Source organism: Enoplosus armatus, chromosome 5 (assembly GCF_043641665.1).
Source record: "Enoplosus armatus isolate fEnoArm2 chromosome 5, fEnoArm2.hap1, whole genome shotgun sequence".
Lineage (NCBI taxonomy): Eukaryota > Metazoa > Chordata > Actinopteri > Centrarchiformes > Enoplosidae > Enoplosus > Enoplosus armatus.
In genome coordinates, this window is record NC_092184.1 from 23,141,594 (window position 1) to 23,159,673 (window position 18,080).

An 18,080-nucleotide genomic window follows, 5' to 3' on the forward strand; every position below is an offset into this window, starting at 1 on the left:
TAAACAGACTCTGTCTCCCGCCCACCTTGTCTTCCTCTTTTCAGTGCTAGCCAACCTGTTATGTGCCAACCCTGCTCAGCCCCCAACTACACACACGCTTTAGGCCTGTCAGTTAGTAACTAAAGCTGCACCCACAGGGACAGACTTTGATCAATGCACACAAATAGGCCCCACACACACACACAAAGATATAGAGTAACATATTCGTAGTCATGAACAATCTCATCCAACAAACAAGCAAACCCAGACGGAGGTCACAAAGGCAGGCATAAGCATATTGGACCTGCAACAAATTAAACAGCGACCCGCTGCAGTAACGCTTACAGGTAAACAAGTGAAGAGCGCTGCAGACAGACATAAGCACACGACTGGAGGTAGTGCATTAAAGATAATGATGCATAATAAATGGTGGATAACAGCATTCCTCTCTTACATAATAGATGAGTTCTGTCAAATCTCGCCAAGTTGCGTGTGATTATTTGTTTCAGGGGCCAACTGGTATCTCCCCAGATCACCTTTGTGTGCGTGTGACACAATGTGGTCAAAGGCATTTTTATTAGAAAATCTTTCTTATAAAAGCTCTACAACAAACACATACAGTGACATTTTAAACAACATGATAAAATACTTCTGGCATTTTCTAAAATAAAATTTTTAAAAAAAGAGACAAATCTATAAACATATTGCTCAGTATTACATCACAAGTACAAAACTCTGTCGTAAAAAGGAAGGAAGACAGGTATTACAATCATTTGTTAGTAGACGTGGTGCATTCGCAGACGCATGGAGAGAAAACAGGCTCTGGAGGACATTTTTTCAATCAAAAGGGTTTTCAGATCTGACTGCGCGCGCCCACACAGCGCTCAGGATGGATGCATGCATGCGGTTGCTTGCTCACTGATCAAGTATTTGGCCTTCAGACGTAATTACAGTAACATCACATTTATGCTTTTTTTTATCCAAGTAATCTGATGTGACATAAGCCCCTCAGCACACAGTTGGAGGATAAAACTGCCTTTAACCAGTGAGAGGCAGGTATTATGATGGTGTGCATAACTGGCTGAAATGCAAGACCTACATTATCCCTGATGACTTTGAACGGTAAAACTAAAATATAAAAGATGATCCGACAGATTCTACATGTAAAGGTCTCAATATGGCTCATCATGGCAGAAAACACCTTCCTCATTCTGACTGCTGTCAGTTGGTATTGACTTCCCACGCTTAACAAAATCCATCTCTAAAACAACAGCAAGACAGATCGGCCTCTCACTTCTGAAGTCCTGCAGGCTTAATCCTTTCCTCATATGAATATTTCTGGTCTCTCTCAAAAGTAAAGTTACAATACTTTCGATCTTGTCTCATAGCCTTGATCTTCATCAAAAGCGTCGCTCTAATCTCTTTGTTCTTATTCGGAAACTTTTCAAACAGAACTTTCTTTTCCGTTTTCCTCCCGTTCTTGAACAATGTGCTTGTTCTCGATACAGCAGCAGCGCCGCTCTCTTCATCTGATCTCCACTCGTGGAGCGTTATCCATGGGGGCCATCTGGGCATCCCCTCCAGGAAGCTTCCCGGCTGGCTTCACATCTGTGTTTCTGTCTCTCTGTCTGTCCCAACCTCCTCAGTCGGAGTCGTCACCATCGTCCTCGTCGTCCGAGCTCGGGCCCTCCTCCTCTGAGGAGCTCGGGTCTGGGGTGCTGGCCTCTGAGATCATGCCGTCTGAACTGTCAATCTCTATGGACGTCTCTGATAGGTAGAGGTGGACAGCCCTCGATGGGTGGCTGGACACACACACACACACACACACAGAGGAGACAGGGAGGCATGCACCAGGGGGAGGTAAGAGCAACACACGCACACACATGAATTCATGCATGACGCATTCATGAATTATTTATGTACATGCATGTGCATAAGTCACACACAATGGGGACAGGACAAAGACCAGCAGACACAAACACAGCAGGGTACAAAGTGTTAGCGTCACACGGGGTTAAATCGTCCAAAGTTGAGAGCAAAGGTTGGATCTAAATCAAAATATTTCCTTTCAGTGAAAGATTCGGTTTGAAGTCTGAATAAATCTGATCGACCGTGACGACAGCAAAGTTGTGAACTTTTCCTTGAGAGGCTTGGCTCTTAAAGTCTGGTGCATACAGTGAGTTATCGCAACACAGTTTTGAACAAGTTACAGCATCGATTGCAGAGAGATCTGAAAACCCAAGAGAGAAACAAACAAGTCCCATGTGCCCAGAAAATAACAGCTCATTGTTCGAAACAGACAATCGGCCATCGGATGGTTGGAAGATTTGCCACGTTGTCAATGAAATTTAGAATTAAAAACTTTTACAAAAGTGCTTTATGAAATGTCTGTTTCCAACAAGTGCTCTCTATCAGGTTGTGATTATTTAATAGCACCTTGATTATTTCTGCAGGAGTCTCAACATCAGGCTAAAAACACCACAGAATCTCAGAAAAATACAGCAATATAACTTCAGTAGTGAAACAAAACAGAAATGTACAGGCAGCTGATACTGTATACGACCACTGAAATGAGGGTTGATAAAAGGTTTGGTTTTCATAACGTTTCTCATCATCTGGTAATTAAAACAGAATTTCAGTAGAAGCCAGGAAACTGCTTCTTCATTGTAGCACAGTTTCTATTGTTTGCTGAAATAATATATCAAACATGAGGTTTGTACTGCATTGGTATGTTGTTGGGTTTGAAATGTATTAGTAGGAAAGTAAACAGCAGGAATACACCATTGTTCTACTTCTACAGCATCAAAACATTTACTCTAAACAGGAAATGTGTTTGGAAGCCAATTTAGCTGAACAGGAAAAGATAAACTGATAAAACAGTTGTTTCTCTCCAGAAATGAAAGGCACATGGTGATATAAAAGATACACAGCAGTGTGGCTAAAGGTCTGTATCTACAGCTTTCTACACAAAGGCACATTCTCATTGCATGTCTGGTTAATGACAGCTGCCCATCAACTTGTCCAGAATTGGGATCCAAAGACTGCGATTGGAGAGGAAGGAGGAAGTGAAGCGTCCAGTAAGAAAAGAGCCCCAGGCCCCAAGACGGAGCACCACAAGCCCGATCCCCAGAGTTAGACGGAGAGCGAGAGAGGAAGTGTGTGATTCTTCTGTTCCTCTCTCTATCCCCCTCTTCCTCTCCCTCTGTCTTTCTCTTGGTCTTACCACGCGGTGGGGTCTTTTCTCTCTTTGCGGGGAGCCTCCTCGTTCCCTTCCCGCTGACTCTGAGTCCTCTTCTTGCACCGCCTGCAGGACAAAATGATGATGAGGAGGAGGACCACAGCAGCGACACCGCCCCCGATGGCCAACGCCAGAAGGAGCAGTTCGGAGAAAGAGGCTGTGGGTGAGAAAGAAACGCAGGGATGCAGACTGAGTGCGCTTGTTTGATAAAGCATGAGTGCCATCGCTGCTCAAAGCCATTCTATCGTGCGTTTGTAACTGTCGGCTGGAAGCTGTTACAAACAGAAAAGCATATTTCTTCATTTTTGGACATGTTGATGGGATGGCCAGTCGGTCTGTCTGTCGGCTGGCAGACATTCATCGCCCCCAGAGGATGAAGATGACTTTGGTGATCCCTTGACTTTTCATCTATGTTGACATTTTTGGCTTTCAGTGAAATGTCTTTGAGAGCTACCAGTTGGATTGGCATGCTAACGCATTAACATTATGAGCATGCTGACGTTAGCATGTAGACTCTTGTTGACATATTGTTGCCTGTTTAAATATTTAAACACAATAAAATGGGTAGCTCTGGTCAATAGTTCTGATTGGCTGGGTCACACAGCAAGCCAGAATAAAATATCTAATCAATCTCATAATCAGTCAGTAAATCATTAAAACGATAACCGAATGTCACAGCACAGGCTGTACCTGTAGCGACCTTTTTTTCAACTACTGTTCAAACACTATTATATTAATATGAAAATGAACATTTAATAGTTATTGAGGTTTTTTGTTTTAAGTCAATATGTCTGGAACATTTTCAATGTTTTTAATTAAAATGTGTCAATGCAATAATATATAATTCATACCACATCGTACCAAACAACGTCCATTGTTAAATGATGAGTCTCATAATTGAAAAAATGATTTGCTTCATTTAAATCAAATCGAGTAGTGCCTCTGAAATTTGAATATATTTTTCTTTGTTTCATGCTTGTGCTGTCCTCCTCAGAGAAACAGAAACACATGACTACACGAAATACTGTGTCTAAAAACTAAACGTCAAACTGCTGACCTGTGGTGACGACACGGAGTCGAATCTCTCCACTCGTGCCGTGAACATCCGGCGGATTCTTGACCTGGCAGACGTAAGTGCCGTTGTAGGTGAACTTGACCTGCTGAATTATGATGGAGGCGTCACGGCCCATGACATCACCGGCCCAGGTGACACGCTTCCTGAAAATGCCCTCTAAAGGAGGATATGGTCGCTGCTGGTAGTGGAACACCTGAAAGAGAAAATTGATGGGTCAAGTTGGTTGGAGCAATAATGGGTTTGACTGGTTGGACTGGCACAGATAGAAATTCATACCAAACTGAGTCTGGGGAAGGAAGGTATTTTATTCTCACAGAGAAAGAAATACAAGACATACAGCCAGACCTGCTGCTTCTTTTTCTCTCTATTCTCAATATGCACACACACACACACTCGCATAGACACACAAAGGCTGTCTTGGACGCTCTGTAGGGAGCCTGATGACTCACCGACTCCTCTCTCGGTTGGCTGAGGGGGTGGATGCTCCCTGACACAATGAGGGAGATTTCAGGTTTGATTTCACTTTCTCGCAAACACACACAGACACACGCGTGCACTCACCGACTCTTCTCGGCCTGGTTTGAGGGGTCTGAAGCTCCAGGAGATGATGATGGAGTTGGGGTTGATGGCAGAGGAACTCTGGAATGTGCACTTCAGACGAACATCCGTCCCGTTGACTGCCTCCATATCCCCAGATGTGTATATACGCATCCCGCTGACCTGCAGCACGCCTGCAACGTACATACATATGCAGAGTTTACTTTAAAAGCAGAATGCAGGCCGTACAGAGCAAAAATCAATAAATCAATAAATGGTCTATAAAAGAAACACAAATACATTACAAAAATACAATACAACAGATGCGGAATGACTTCACCCTCATCAGTAAATTCTTGCCTAGGAAGGGCATGCAGTAACCCAGTGACCCCACCTCTGCCTACGCAGTGCTGCTGCAAGAAAAATCACTAACTCTAAGTTGTCAGTATAACTGTATTAGATACATATATTACTGTATATAATGAAATCCCAAGGATTGGTCCAAATGCTGAGAGCACAAGATCAGATCTGCGATCTGTGAGTGAACTCCCTTCAAATATCTGCTTTGTTACATCCTGAAAGTCCAAGCTGATATCAGATCAGTAGGCCAAATCTGTGACACTTCATGAATAATAGCCACTTTAGCTACACTACTGCAGCAGAGACAGGGCTGAAATTGACAATCTCCTGTTGATTATATGGATATGGACTACATCCATCTTTACAGTACGTGATAGACCTGTTAGATGGAGAATGAATGGACTGGAAGAGCGGAGGGGGATATTGGCAACAATTTGGCTCTTCCACATAATGATGGATGGAGCTCCCCAGAATGGAGTTTGAACTGACGCACACATACACTGCACACGCACACACACGCACATGTATGCACTGTCCCAGACAGAGACATGCTTAATGCTGAGTTCTTGTCTGACAGCCGGTAGATCCAACCCTATTCTAAAGCAACCCCGTGAGTATGTGTGTGTGTGTGTGTGTGTGTGTGTGAGTCTAAGTCTCTGTGGAGGTTTATGTGCAGGCTGTCTAGCCCAAATCACCTGGTCTATATATAGAGGGAGCTCAATATACCTGAATAATATCAGGAGCCGTGTCTAGCCTTATTAAAGTGAATGCCCAAGCACACGGCAGACACAAACAGCCACAGTGAGCTCGGGGTGGCCAAGACTCGTCCTAACGTCATTAGCACACTGCATATGAGGATCCTACAGAACAAGCCGAACACTTGATGAGAGCTCTGACTTTCAGAGACACTTCAGTCTGACAGACGAGCTGCCTGTGGCTCCATGGATCACCTGGTGTACGCGTCATCCCCGCCCTCAGTTTTATATATGAGCAAATAACTTGCTGATGCAATCAGGCCACTGGTAAAATGGATGCGATGCAACCTCTAGCTGTTGATTATTGAAAAAGGTTGCAGCAGTTTCACAGTGCTTACTGTGATGGATTTGAATTATATCATAAAGAATTTAAACCCTAAAAAGGTGGATAAAGCTAACAATTTAAAATGTGGGTTAAGGTGGGTTTGCCCTATGTTAAATGGTAATATAAGGCTCCGAGAATAGAAATAAGAAAAGTCCAGAGAAGGCAAATTGAGCCATATCACTACCCCTGCATTATAAATGCAGTGAGCATTAAGGCAGGAGCTAGCTGGGAAAATATCAGCAGGGGCTTGGCTCCTCGGGCAGCGTGTTCTGTTCCTTATCAGACTGGAGAGAGTTTCCTGTGGGCTGGGATGAGAGAGTGGGGCGACCAGACGGCCCCCGCACAGCATTACGCAGACAGGCTTCTCTCTCATCACCGAGCCCTGACAGCGCTCTAACAGCCTAATGTGTTTTAAATGAGCCCGATGAAACCTGGGAGGAGTGAGCAGTACAGGCAGAGTACACACTGCAAGAAATGTCCACCTCTGCAAATCATTGGGTCTTTTTTCAGACTGAAATTAGCATTTTTACTTGAATTAAAAGACATGTCATAGCAGTGAGATTGCAGTACATGCTTGTTTTGAGTTTTTTCTGCATCAGTAGCTTGTAACCAAAGCCGGTATTTCAGCCTGCATCAATAAATTGCTGTTCAAATCAAGAAAGATGTTAAAACAGTTTGGTTTGCATTGTGAACAATACAACAAATCTTCACTCACTGGCAGATATTTTTGCTTGTATAGAGAAAAATATGACTGTAACTTTTTTAAGCTTTGATGGATGGGCTTCAAAGGGAACAAGCCTCAGTCTTTCTCTCGCTTCCTCGTCCACCTGGCAGTGGAAACACTGAAGTTAGTGGATTAAACGGCCTGTGTTTAGGATATTCATTAGGCAGATAACATCACCGCTGGCTCTATCGGTACAGCCAGTAATGACTCCCTCCTTGACTCGACTGCAAGTGTGTGTGTGTGTGTCTGTGTGTGTGTGTGTGTGTGTCAAAACTCAGATGAAGAGTCCGAACCACCCGGTAAAGATCTCATATTCCATATTCCACGTGAAGGTTGACAAAGAGAACGAGGGGGAAGGGGATGGAGGAGGAGAGGGAGCAGAAAGTGTTGTATATTCAATTGCATGTGTCACAGAAACGACTGCCACTCCTATTAGCGAGTAAAAGTACCTCATTTCAAACTAAGAATACATGGTTTTCTGTTTTTAGCCACGCTAGCAGCATGGTTCACCACTTTGGCCCAGACTGGCATATCTCAACAACTGTTGGATGTATTGCCATGAAATTGTGTGCAGACGTTCATGGTCCCCAGGAGAAGAATCATTTGGTGACCTCCTGACTTTACATCTAGGTTGACATATTTGGTTTTGAGTGAAACCACAAATTTTGGTTCAGGCATCCCTAAAGATGAATTGTACTACTTTGGTGATCTTTAAAGTTTTCATCTAACGTCATCAACAGGTCAACATCTGTCCAATAGTTTGATTTATGACCAAAAACCTGCAACACTTATGACATTCCCATCAGCTTGAGTTTGTGTTTAGAGCTAATCAGCAAATGTTAACATACTAACACACTAAATTAAATGGGTAATATGGTAATATTATATATATTGGGCATTTAGCCCAAAGCACCACTGTAGTACAGCCTCATAGAGCCACTAGCATGGCTGTAGACCATCAGTCTGATTTATACATAGAGGAGAACATCTGTACATCTCTGCAATTACTCCATGAAAGAAGGATGTAGAAACGGAGGGGTTTAACTCTGACTACTGATTTGCTTTGAGTATAGTGCTCACGGAAGATTAGCTGAGCAATACAGTGCAATGCCTCTCCTCCTCTACCAAATTGTTTATTAGCTCATGCTGAAATGATTCATCATGCTTCATATATCAGGAGAGAAAGCAGGTCCTCCAGGCCACAACACCTCATTTCAAATTTCTCCCCTTAACCAATCTATTTACAGTACAGGAATTTAAATAAGCGTTGCTAATCTCCTTTCAACAACAAAAAAGTAAAACGCTTTCAACTACGCCGTCCTTTGACGGAAGCTGAGCTGATTAAGAATTAAGGTTAATTAGGCCTTTTTGAAGGCAAAATGGATATTAGCTGAATGACAAAACTGTTAGGGCTATGTACAGTGCCTCAATTACAGTATTAATTTGTCCCTGCAGCTAAAAGTGCGTGATCGCTATTTAATTGGTCGTTAGCAGGCACTAATTCCTGTGGAGGATGCGTGCCATTACATGAGCGAAGACACATTAAGAGCGCTAAATTTAACTCATTTAGAGAAAGAGAGAAGAGAGATAAACAAGCAGAAATTAGGAAATGAGAGAGTGAGCTAAAGTGATGAACAAGAGCAGGATGACTGAGTAGATGAAGGAGCGAGTGCTGTATGGATGGAGCTAGGGGATAACACCATGATGGAAAATGTATTCTTCTACATAATTGCAAGTCTGTAAGGAGAAGATAAGATAATAGTGTTTGTTTGCTTGCTTGTTTGTCTGTCCATTCTCCCTCTCTGTCCAGTCTAAGTCGCTCACTTGTTTATGTCTGAACATCCTGCCTGGCCAGTGCTGACCACACCCAGCGTCCAGAGACAGAGGGAGAGAGAGCTTTGACGGCTTATTAAGATCGAGTTATGTACCCTACAGAGGAGGGCAGGGCCAGAATGCAGACAAATATAGGAATTCATCCTAATTATGTTTCAAATATTGGGCACATTGTCTGGCAGAATAAACGTTTTCTTGCAGAATTCTTGCTGAATAATGTGGAGATTTAATTCCAAAACTACACATTTTATTAGTAAAAACAATTAGTATTAATTTTCTTGCAAGCTGATATCCTGCATGATCATGCTAAAGGTGATATCGATTTAAATGATTCAAAAGCTTTTAAATACCCTGTCTCTATGTAGAGGTCTCTGCTGAGCAAAGACGACTAAAGAATCACATTTTAGATCATATAAAGTATAAAAAAGAAAACATCATTAAGATTGTGTCTCTACTCCATATTTCCCTCATTAAATTATTAAATGCTGTGACACATGTGAAGGGGATCTATTACACTCTTCACTGGTAATTAAAAAGACAAAATTAGTCTTTGTGTGAAGTGTGCTGACACTTTGCTGCCTGATTGCTTGAACTTAAAACTACTACAGCAACAATTAAAGACTCACAGGATTTCACCTCAGGTCGGCATCTTATCTAACACAAACGTCTGGAGAAAATGTGTGTGTGTGTGTATGTGTGTGTGTGTGTGTGTGTGTATTTTTGTCAATGTAAACTCCAGATGTTTCTATTCTCGTAAAATATTATCTTCCATTGTTATGTCCACACACACACACACACACATTCTGTGTACCGGTGTTGGCATTAGTGCATAATATCTGTCAATATGTCCAATATATCATGGTAAAAATGAACTTGCTGAACCTTTAATGCACTTTATTCTACCTGTCAACACTACTTGCTACAAACTGCACTGGTCCACTGGCTCCTCTGAAGCCAAAGAGGAGAAAATACTTTCATCTACTGTAAAATAATCAAACCAAGCCCACTCGAGTGTGATTAGGTTTGCTTGGCTTGGCAGCCATCCCAAGACTGCATAAAAGCCTCCCAAAGAGGCAGAAGAAATATCAAGTAGTGTTTGACCTGCCCATATAACATTTCACCAAATGTCAAAGAGTGTAGGCAGGTTTAAAACTGCATAACCTCTACCATGCTTTACAGTGTCCTTAGTCTCACTTTGGCAGATTTAGTATATCTGTGCATGTACTGTGCCAGTGCAGAAGAAAGGTAATTTTTTTATTCAACTATAGCTGAAAAAGAAATAGCTTTTTTTCTTGACCTCAGACAAAGGCGGGCAAAAGCATGCTTCTTATTTCTAGCTGACAACTGTCGACTTTCCTGGAGGACAACTGTCACTGGCAGATTTGATCAACCGAAATTAGCTACCTAACCAAGCTAACATTGGCTCCTCAAGTTGGTCGAATATGCATAATGATTTTTAAAATATTTCCAGCTGTCTCGTTTTAAAACAAGGACCCTGTACAAACGTCTTAATTATGCACTTGAGGGCTACATACCAAGCTAACAGGTTCCAGGTAAAAAGTCATCATCCAGTTGATGGTCCATGTAGAAGACATGGAAATTAAGACGCAGCATTGCTCTTGTTTTGCACATAATCCTGTTTGGCTTTAAAGAGACCAGGACAGAGCTGCTAACTATAACTCCAATAGCCCAGAGGATCGGCTCCCTCCAAGCTCTTTAGATTGCTTTTACTGTTTTGGCATGTGGAGAAACAAAGCTTGACAGGTCTGCCTAGTTACAGTCGCTGAGCTATGACAATGTCTGTTCGGGGAAGAGGTTTAGAAAACAGTCAATCGTCAAGGCTGCCATCTTGGACTCTATGTTTATTATCTGGTTAAACTGCACTCAGATAGTGTATACTTCTGCCAATGCTGCAACAACAACAATCCTGTGATAGATGTTCTGCACCAAAATATTATCACTTTGGACCATCACCTAACTTTCCACCAAACAGTTGAATCCCTCAACTTTTTGAGTTATTCTGCAAACAAACAGAACAGTCTCCTCAGAGAGTCTACTTAGATACGGTTACCAAGGGTGGCTTTTCCAAAACCTTTGCATTTTCAGGCCATCCTGGGTGTGTTTCACACTGCAGAGAGGCATGCTTGGTATATTGAACTTGAGTCATAACTGCTCAGCAAACATTCTCTGGTATTCTACATATTTTCTTTGAATATCTTAAAAACAAGCCACAGAATGAAGAAACCATGCCTGCCTTATTGCACAATCAAAATCTTTGTCAAAGTTTCCATGTCGCCTTACAGCTCGAGGGCTTGTTGGTGCAGTTGCTCATAAACATGCCGATTTATGAACAGCAATGGGAAAGCAGAGGGAGCAAAGCATATTTTTATGATCGGATAGTACATGATGATATCCATGTGGGGCACCATGGGGATACCAGACTGTAGGCCTGGTCTTTCCATTTGCCAAGAGGATCTTAAGTCTTCTTGGACTCAGAAGAGAGAGGAGGAAACACTGCAGGAGAAATCAAGCAGTTGACACAACTCCCTGAATCAGGAAATTGGTTTCATTACATTATTTCCTAGACGGTGTGTGCTTGTGCCTTTCCTCTCTTCATTATGGCTCAGAAACAAAGGGACCACCGGAGGAAACCCGACTCTCTGTTGCACCGGTTTTGGAGGAAACACTTAGGACAGGACCAAGCACACAAAGAGCTCAGTGGATTACAAAGAGCCTCTTCTCTCCTTTGTGAGAGCTTTCACAAGCCCAGGTTAGTTTCCTTTTTTTTTAAAACAAGGCCAGTCTTTCATGCGGGGCTGGACTGAGGGCTGGGAATAGCAGGTTCAGGTAACAGTGTGTTCGCAGAGGAGGACCCAGAGATGAGGGAGAGGGTGAGTGTTGAGTGGTGTAATGGGAGGGAACCCATGAGATGGACACAACTGTACATTTTCTCCACACAGGTTTCCGTTCATTCCACCCAGCCATTAACATGCAGTTGTGCCAAAACAAGCAAATACAATGTATGGCCAAAGGTTTGTGTTCACATACTTTTTTGTACTTTTGTTGGCTGTTTTCGTGGTTTGGGCCCCTTAGTTCCAGTTAAAGGAAATATTCGTGCTGCAGCATAACATGATATTTATACAACAGTGTGCTTGTATCAACAGTTTGGGGAAGGTCTTTTCCTGTTTCAACATGACAATGCATCAGTGCACAAAGCCAGGCTCATAAAGAACTGGTTTCCCCAAGTGGTGTAGAAGAACTTGACTTGACAGAGCTCTGACCTCAACCCCCATCCAGCACCTTTGGGATCTGGAACACCGACTGCAAGCCTTGTGGTGGATCGGGATTCTTCCCAGAGGAGTGAAGGCTGTTAAAGCAGTAGATTTATGCACAGGGATTTTGGAATGGCGTGCAACTATCACATATAGGTGTAATATTCAGACATCCATACCACATACTTGTGGTCATGTAAAGTATAACACATGCACATACCATCTCTCTTTCTCTTCTCTGAACAGGCTTCCTTGGATGTTCTGTTGAAGGTGTTTGTGCAGGTGCAGGTCATCCACGGTGACTATCCTTGCTCATGCCCATCTCTCTAAAACGGAAGGAGTCTCTGTCTGTCTGTCCTACGATTATCTCGAGCTCCACGTATTTATTAGTAACATTTATTAGAGCACACTATTACACCACCGAACTGCATGCTGGCTACAGCTCGCTCTCCGTCTTACATTGTAGGTTCTAAGTCCAAAATCAGGCATGTTTTCGACGGGCACTGCACTGGTTACTCCAAATATAGCTGAGGCATAAAATGGATTACATGAGATGTACCAGACACCGGGTGTTTGGAACAGCAAATCTAAAAGCTTTCATTAGCTTGATTTATGGGGAATCACTCACACACTTTGGCCACGGACATCTCTTTGTATGAAAATGTCACAAATTGCAATTTTGGGTTTACTATTCTTATTCCGCTTTTAACCCTTTAGACGTATGGACTATACCAGACTTTAGAAAACTACAAAACACTCTAAAGGTCAGTCCAAACACAGCATCAATCTCTCTTTCTAACTCTTTCTTCCTCTGCCTCTTTTCCCCCTCCTGCTTCCTCCCGGCCAATTGTAATTCATCAGGCGGCGGTGTCCAGAGGAAACATGTAGTGGGTGAGTGAGGATAAGAGTTTAATCCATCAAACCTCTTCCACTCACACCTCGCAGCTGACTCAACAACTTCTCCCGGGATTACAAACTCCTGAGGGGGGGTCCAATGTGTTTCGATTCAGCACACCCACAGGGTTCAGTTGGAAGGACGGTCCAATACTCAAAGGATAACCTTAGTTTCACATGTTTACTACAAAGCTAGACTAGCCCTATGTTTAGTGTCCTGCAGTGGTAGGAGTCAGAGTGAATCCTGTCCCACTGTGACTTCCACCTCTGCTCCTGAGCAGACGAATAAGTCAGCTAATGACAATATATACACAGATCACACTGTGGAGGAGGTTCTCTGCGCTTAGCTTTCCAACCTTTTGGGGGCACGCCACCAAATAAGTTTTTAGCATTTTATCCTCATCCCATAATTGTCATATGTGGCAGCTGTTCAGCAAAAGTCGCTTTTTGCTTTAAAGTGTAAGAAAAAAGACCCTAATAACATCTCTAATTTGGCTTGAGGCTTCACATTTACAACAGAAAACCTGTGTTACAAACTTGGGAGTGAAATCTCAAGGTTGCATTGCTAAATTATTGGAGAGACACTTTAATTCAGAGTCAGACTATAACTAGAAAAGGGCTAAAAGAATGCTAAAGGTTGCGTTCCTTCCCCGTGTAGCTCCTGTATATAAGCAAGGACATAAACTGGCTGGACATTGGACTGCCACGAGTTACACCTGAACTCCAAAACCAGAAAAGCACTCTTGTATATGTCAATCACTTTGGCTTCAATAGAAATTAAAGAGAGGTGGAGGGAGCGTTCAAGTGTGACCAAACCCTTGCATCCTGTCATTCACCTCTCCCACCCACCAGCCCCACCCCCTCTCTCCTCAACTTACACTCATTCATTTAAATTGCAGAGTACAGTGTCAGATAATTAGTGCACAAAACAGGATAAGTAGCTGCCTCTGCTACTCTTTCAATACAGAGTTTTATTCGTCAGCGTTTTAAATAACAATAGCTGGATATTCTGGAGTACGTGCGGGACTCTGGTACTAAACAAAGAAAAGGAAATTAAAACGTTCACAGCCTGGGACAGTCTATCGTCACGACTGCTCTGCATTTGATCACAAATATTAGTAACTAATGGCAACTGATGAGGAAATTCTGCTTGGCTTAAACATTTGATTTAGTCCATATGCCATAAACCTAGTGGAGGTGTTGCTTTAACTGGAAGATCTACTTGTTTACCCGTAACTATAAACAGTTTTGAGAACAAGTGACCAGCCAAGAGTGTAAGACTGTGACTACACAAACAGAAATGAGGTGAGCCCGCTGTGTTGGGGAACGGTACGTTCTTGCATACATATGAACAAGTCATTGTCAACTCTACACACCCGTAGGCAATCCCATCAACCCAACACAAAGGCCAGACGTCCTCCTAGGTGTGTCAACGCAGCACCGCATGTCAAAAACCGCAGCAATGCTTTGTTATACTGACTTATTATTGTGGTGAGATTAGAGACACCGAGGCAGAGAGATAACTGTTATATCCCAGCAACACACACAAGAGGCTGCTCGTCTACTGTAAACCTGACAGAGTTAAACTGAAGCCTGAACAACCAGTGTAAGCACCTGGTAGGCTGTTTGCAGTCAGCGACAGCCATTTGTTCGTGTGTGTGTGTGTGCTAAACCTGTAAATCAGGACAGGTTGGCACACGTCAGCCTGTGAGCATTTCAGGCTTCTGAGAAGACGCAAATGTTAGAGGAAGAAGACAAAAGGAATTAAAGTAAAGCACCAAAACAAAAAAAGACAGATTTATCATCAACAGCAGGGTCTCAGACAACGTTCAGAAAAGACTTTTTGCTGCCTGTCTGTGTTTGGTCAGGACAGAAGAGAAATGAGAGTAATCTGGTCGAAGTTGTTCAAACTAATCAGGGTGTTTGTTTTCAGTATGTTTCCTTTCCTAATTAGCGAGTCATAGTGTGTGGCTGAGTTGTTATTTTTGCCGGTTTTAAATCCAAGGGGTCAGACAGGAAAAAATGTGTTCAAATGTGCGCTGCTACCAAATCACATTATATTTCACAACAAATGTATGAAAAATACCAGAACAGAAAAATGAAGAAGATGCAGATTCTGTCTATTGAATGTGGAGTTTTTTTTTTACTTCAAAATCAAGATTTTGCCGGTGAAGTCTGGCTATAGAAGGCTACTGCTCACAGTTCAAACAAAACAAGTGAGGTTGTAAAGGAGGAGATGGACCAAACCACACAACTGTCAGCAGACACCGGCAACTGCTATGTTTTAGTTTGTTCATTAATTTACTGATTTACTTATAAGTCAATGTAGAACGTGTTTCTTAAGAGAGCAAATGCCTCAGAAATCCAGTGGCCCCAAAGGCCCCACATTAACTGCATGTCTGTTATTTTTGTTAATCGCAAATTAGCACAACTTAAGTACGATATGTATTATTTTTTTATCCTTTGGCCCTGACTTGCGAGAGGTCCAGTATCATGTAGTGTTATTCCAGCGCAGGATTACAGGCTGGTTTTTGTGTCTCTGTGTGTACTGTACTTGACGACAACTTGGGGGTGAAGGGGTACATATACAAAGCATGGTTTCAACCGTTTTAAAAAAGTACATTAACATTTTAAAGGGACATTTGACATGTTGTTATTGCGACCAGTTGCTCTCCTTTTATTCAGACTATTGTGGAGTTTGACTGTGCTGTCCCTCCACCTCCATGAGACTCCTGAGGCACCAGAGCTTTCCACTGATCCTGCTTTAACATTGCATTTAGAACGCCTCACAAATACAAAAAAAAAAGTAATCTGTTAGTGATCACATCTGCTCTAGAGAGCAATTCCATTCTGGTGTTGTGAAAAGCAAAAACACTCCTCCCAAAACTATCTTGACGCAAATAATGATTTATAGTATTTCTTAAAAACTCCACTTTACAAAATACACAAAGGAGTAGTGCGTTTATCTTTGAGAGCGATGAAGGACTTTTACCACTGCAACGCTTGCTGTGATTATGTTTGAAGCAGCAGCAGAGAGGGAGAGTTTTCTGTTTGCTGTATATCACATCTCCTTAAAAAATAGGCTCATCGCAGCATGTCTGCAAATGAACAGTAACTGTCTTTGATCAGTGCAATGCATGTCAAAACAGTGGAGGGCTGATGGGTAAATGTGTTAGCTGCGTGCAGTTTTAATGCCACAGTGCATCAGTCTACCTGAAGGGATAAGAGAGAGGGATGAATGTGAACTATTTTGCACGCATAATTGCATTTTTATACCTGCACATGTCTCATGGAGGTGTGATACGGCTTGTTTCATCATGCCGTGAGGTTTTGCCAACACAATAAAGCCAAAGGCAATGATTGCAGCATTAACAGACATGAGAGCTGAGATGCTGCTGAGCTGTAATCAGTTCCAGCATGCTTTCCGTCATCCACATGCCGTTATTTGATTATCTGTCCCTCTATAGCCACACAGTATATTTGGTCATCCTCCTGTTCAGTCTGTGTCAGCCTGTGACTACACCGTGGCTGATCTGCAGGCTCCTTGTAAACATAAGCAGCTTGCTACTATAGTGAATCCCTACATGGTGCTTTGGCAGTGGATGGACACGTTCAATCAATATAATCCACTTAACTGGGATGGACACAGATTACTTCAAGGTTAAACAACCTGCCGTCTGCTGAATGAATTGCCACTGATACCCCAGTTTGAGATATTAAATCATTTTCCATTAGTGCCATTACAGCATTTGAATGTGAGCAGCTCCAACAATCGGACATGGTCTTATTAGTGTTTATTTCCATATGTATGTGTATCTGATGTTATGATCCAACTAACATATCCTGGACCCCCAAGTACGGGAAGCAGGTGGACTTATCTGCGTCCAGCGGGCCACTTCACAGTCTCTGTGAACGTCAGCGCGGATGCACATTAATAGGCAGGAAATGAGTGAGGTTGCGTACAACCAAAACACAATGCGGCCAGGAGTTGATGCCGGTAAATAATGAAAAGTTATTATGTTGTCAGAAATGACCCCCGTTTATTTTTAAATAGCTTTTATAGGAATTCTTCAGCGGTGCCACTGTGCCAAGTTCTCCACTTCCCAATGACGCACGACGGGCGCTCAGAGATGGAGGTTACGGGTCCCTGCGGAGCTTTCACTAAAGGAAAGAGAATCAGGGTCTCCTCTTTTACTTTGAGACCTTGTCGGGGGCTCTGAAGGGTCATCCTGTTATGTCTTGAGAACACTCATGGGATGTGGGGGAAAAAAACATACTCCCAATGTAAAGTTTTGGAAAACCCAGATGCTAAAATACACAAGCAGATACAGGTTTGTTTAGACTGTTTATAATTATAGAGGCAATTTCACTTGTTTCGTTGTTGGAGGGTGTATTTATATGTAGGCTACTGTATTCTAACATACAGCAACCAAAACGCGTGTTATTGGTTGAAACTATAAACATTCAAAACATACACTTCACTCACACTGGACTGTACAAAAAAAAGTGTTGAACAACACCCCCAACCACTCTCATTTAAATCCATCTTTTCACACGGTTTATCCACTCACACTCAACCGGGGTCTCACCTGAAGCTGCGAGTCCAGACAGGACGGTGAGGAAATAGAGCCCTTTTACGCACATTGGATGGACGGCAGGCTGCCCGATGACAAAGAGACCGGGAGTCAGCTAACCCACTGAGACTCCTCCGCCGACTCACAGAGACTGAAACCCCGGCTGTGGATGATCCCCTGTCGAGAGGGATAAAAACCATGAAGTTACGACGAGTCCTCTCCTCCACCTTGTGTCTCCAAAGACGCGTCCCAACTCGCTGCTGCCCTCATACATTTCCTTTCAGCACCCTCCCACCACATTTTCGGGCGGAGTAACAAAGTCGTCCGCTCTCCTGACTGCCTTCTTATCTCTCGCTCTCATGTTAAACCCAAAGCCGGCAAATTCTTCATTGTCACCCAACCTGTTCTGCTGCTGCGTAAAACACATGTCTGGGACTCTGTATGATATTCATGCTGTCGGCTCTGAGATCACTGTGACACCTCCTGTATCATCAAATGAAATGAAAACGTCAAA

The 18,080-nt window shown here is 42.8% G+C and overlaps 1 protein-coding gene across 1 annotated transcript; it reads right to left on the minus strand.

Moving 5' to 3' along the window:
• Positions 1 to 496: 496 nt before the first annotated feature.
• LOC139285224 (myelin protein zero-like protein 2) lies at positions 497 to 17,807 on the minus strand. The gene is made up of 5 exons (XM_070905734.1): positions 17,582 to 17,807; positions 4,854 to 5,023; positions 4,275 to 4,485; positions 3,203 to 3,374; positions 497 to 1,781 (listed from the first exon to the last, which is right to left on the minus strand). The coding sequence occupies exons 1-5, from the start codon at positions 17,634 to 17,636 to the stop codon at positions 1,622 to 1,624; spliced, it is 768 nt and encodes a 255-aa protein (XP_070761835.1). The 5' UTR covers positions 17,637 to 17,807; the 3' UTR covers positions 497 to 1,621.
• Positions 17,808 to 18,080: the final 273 nt, after the last annotated feature.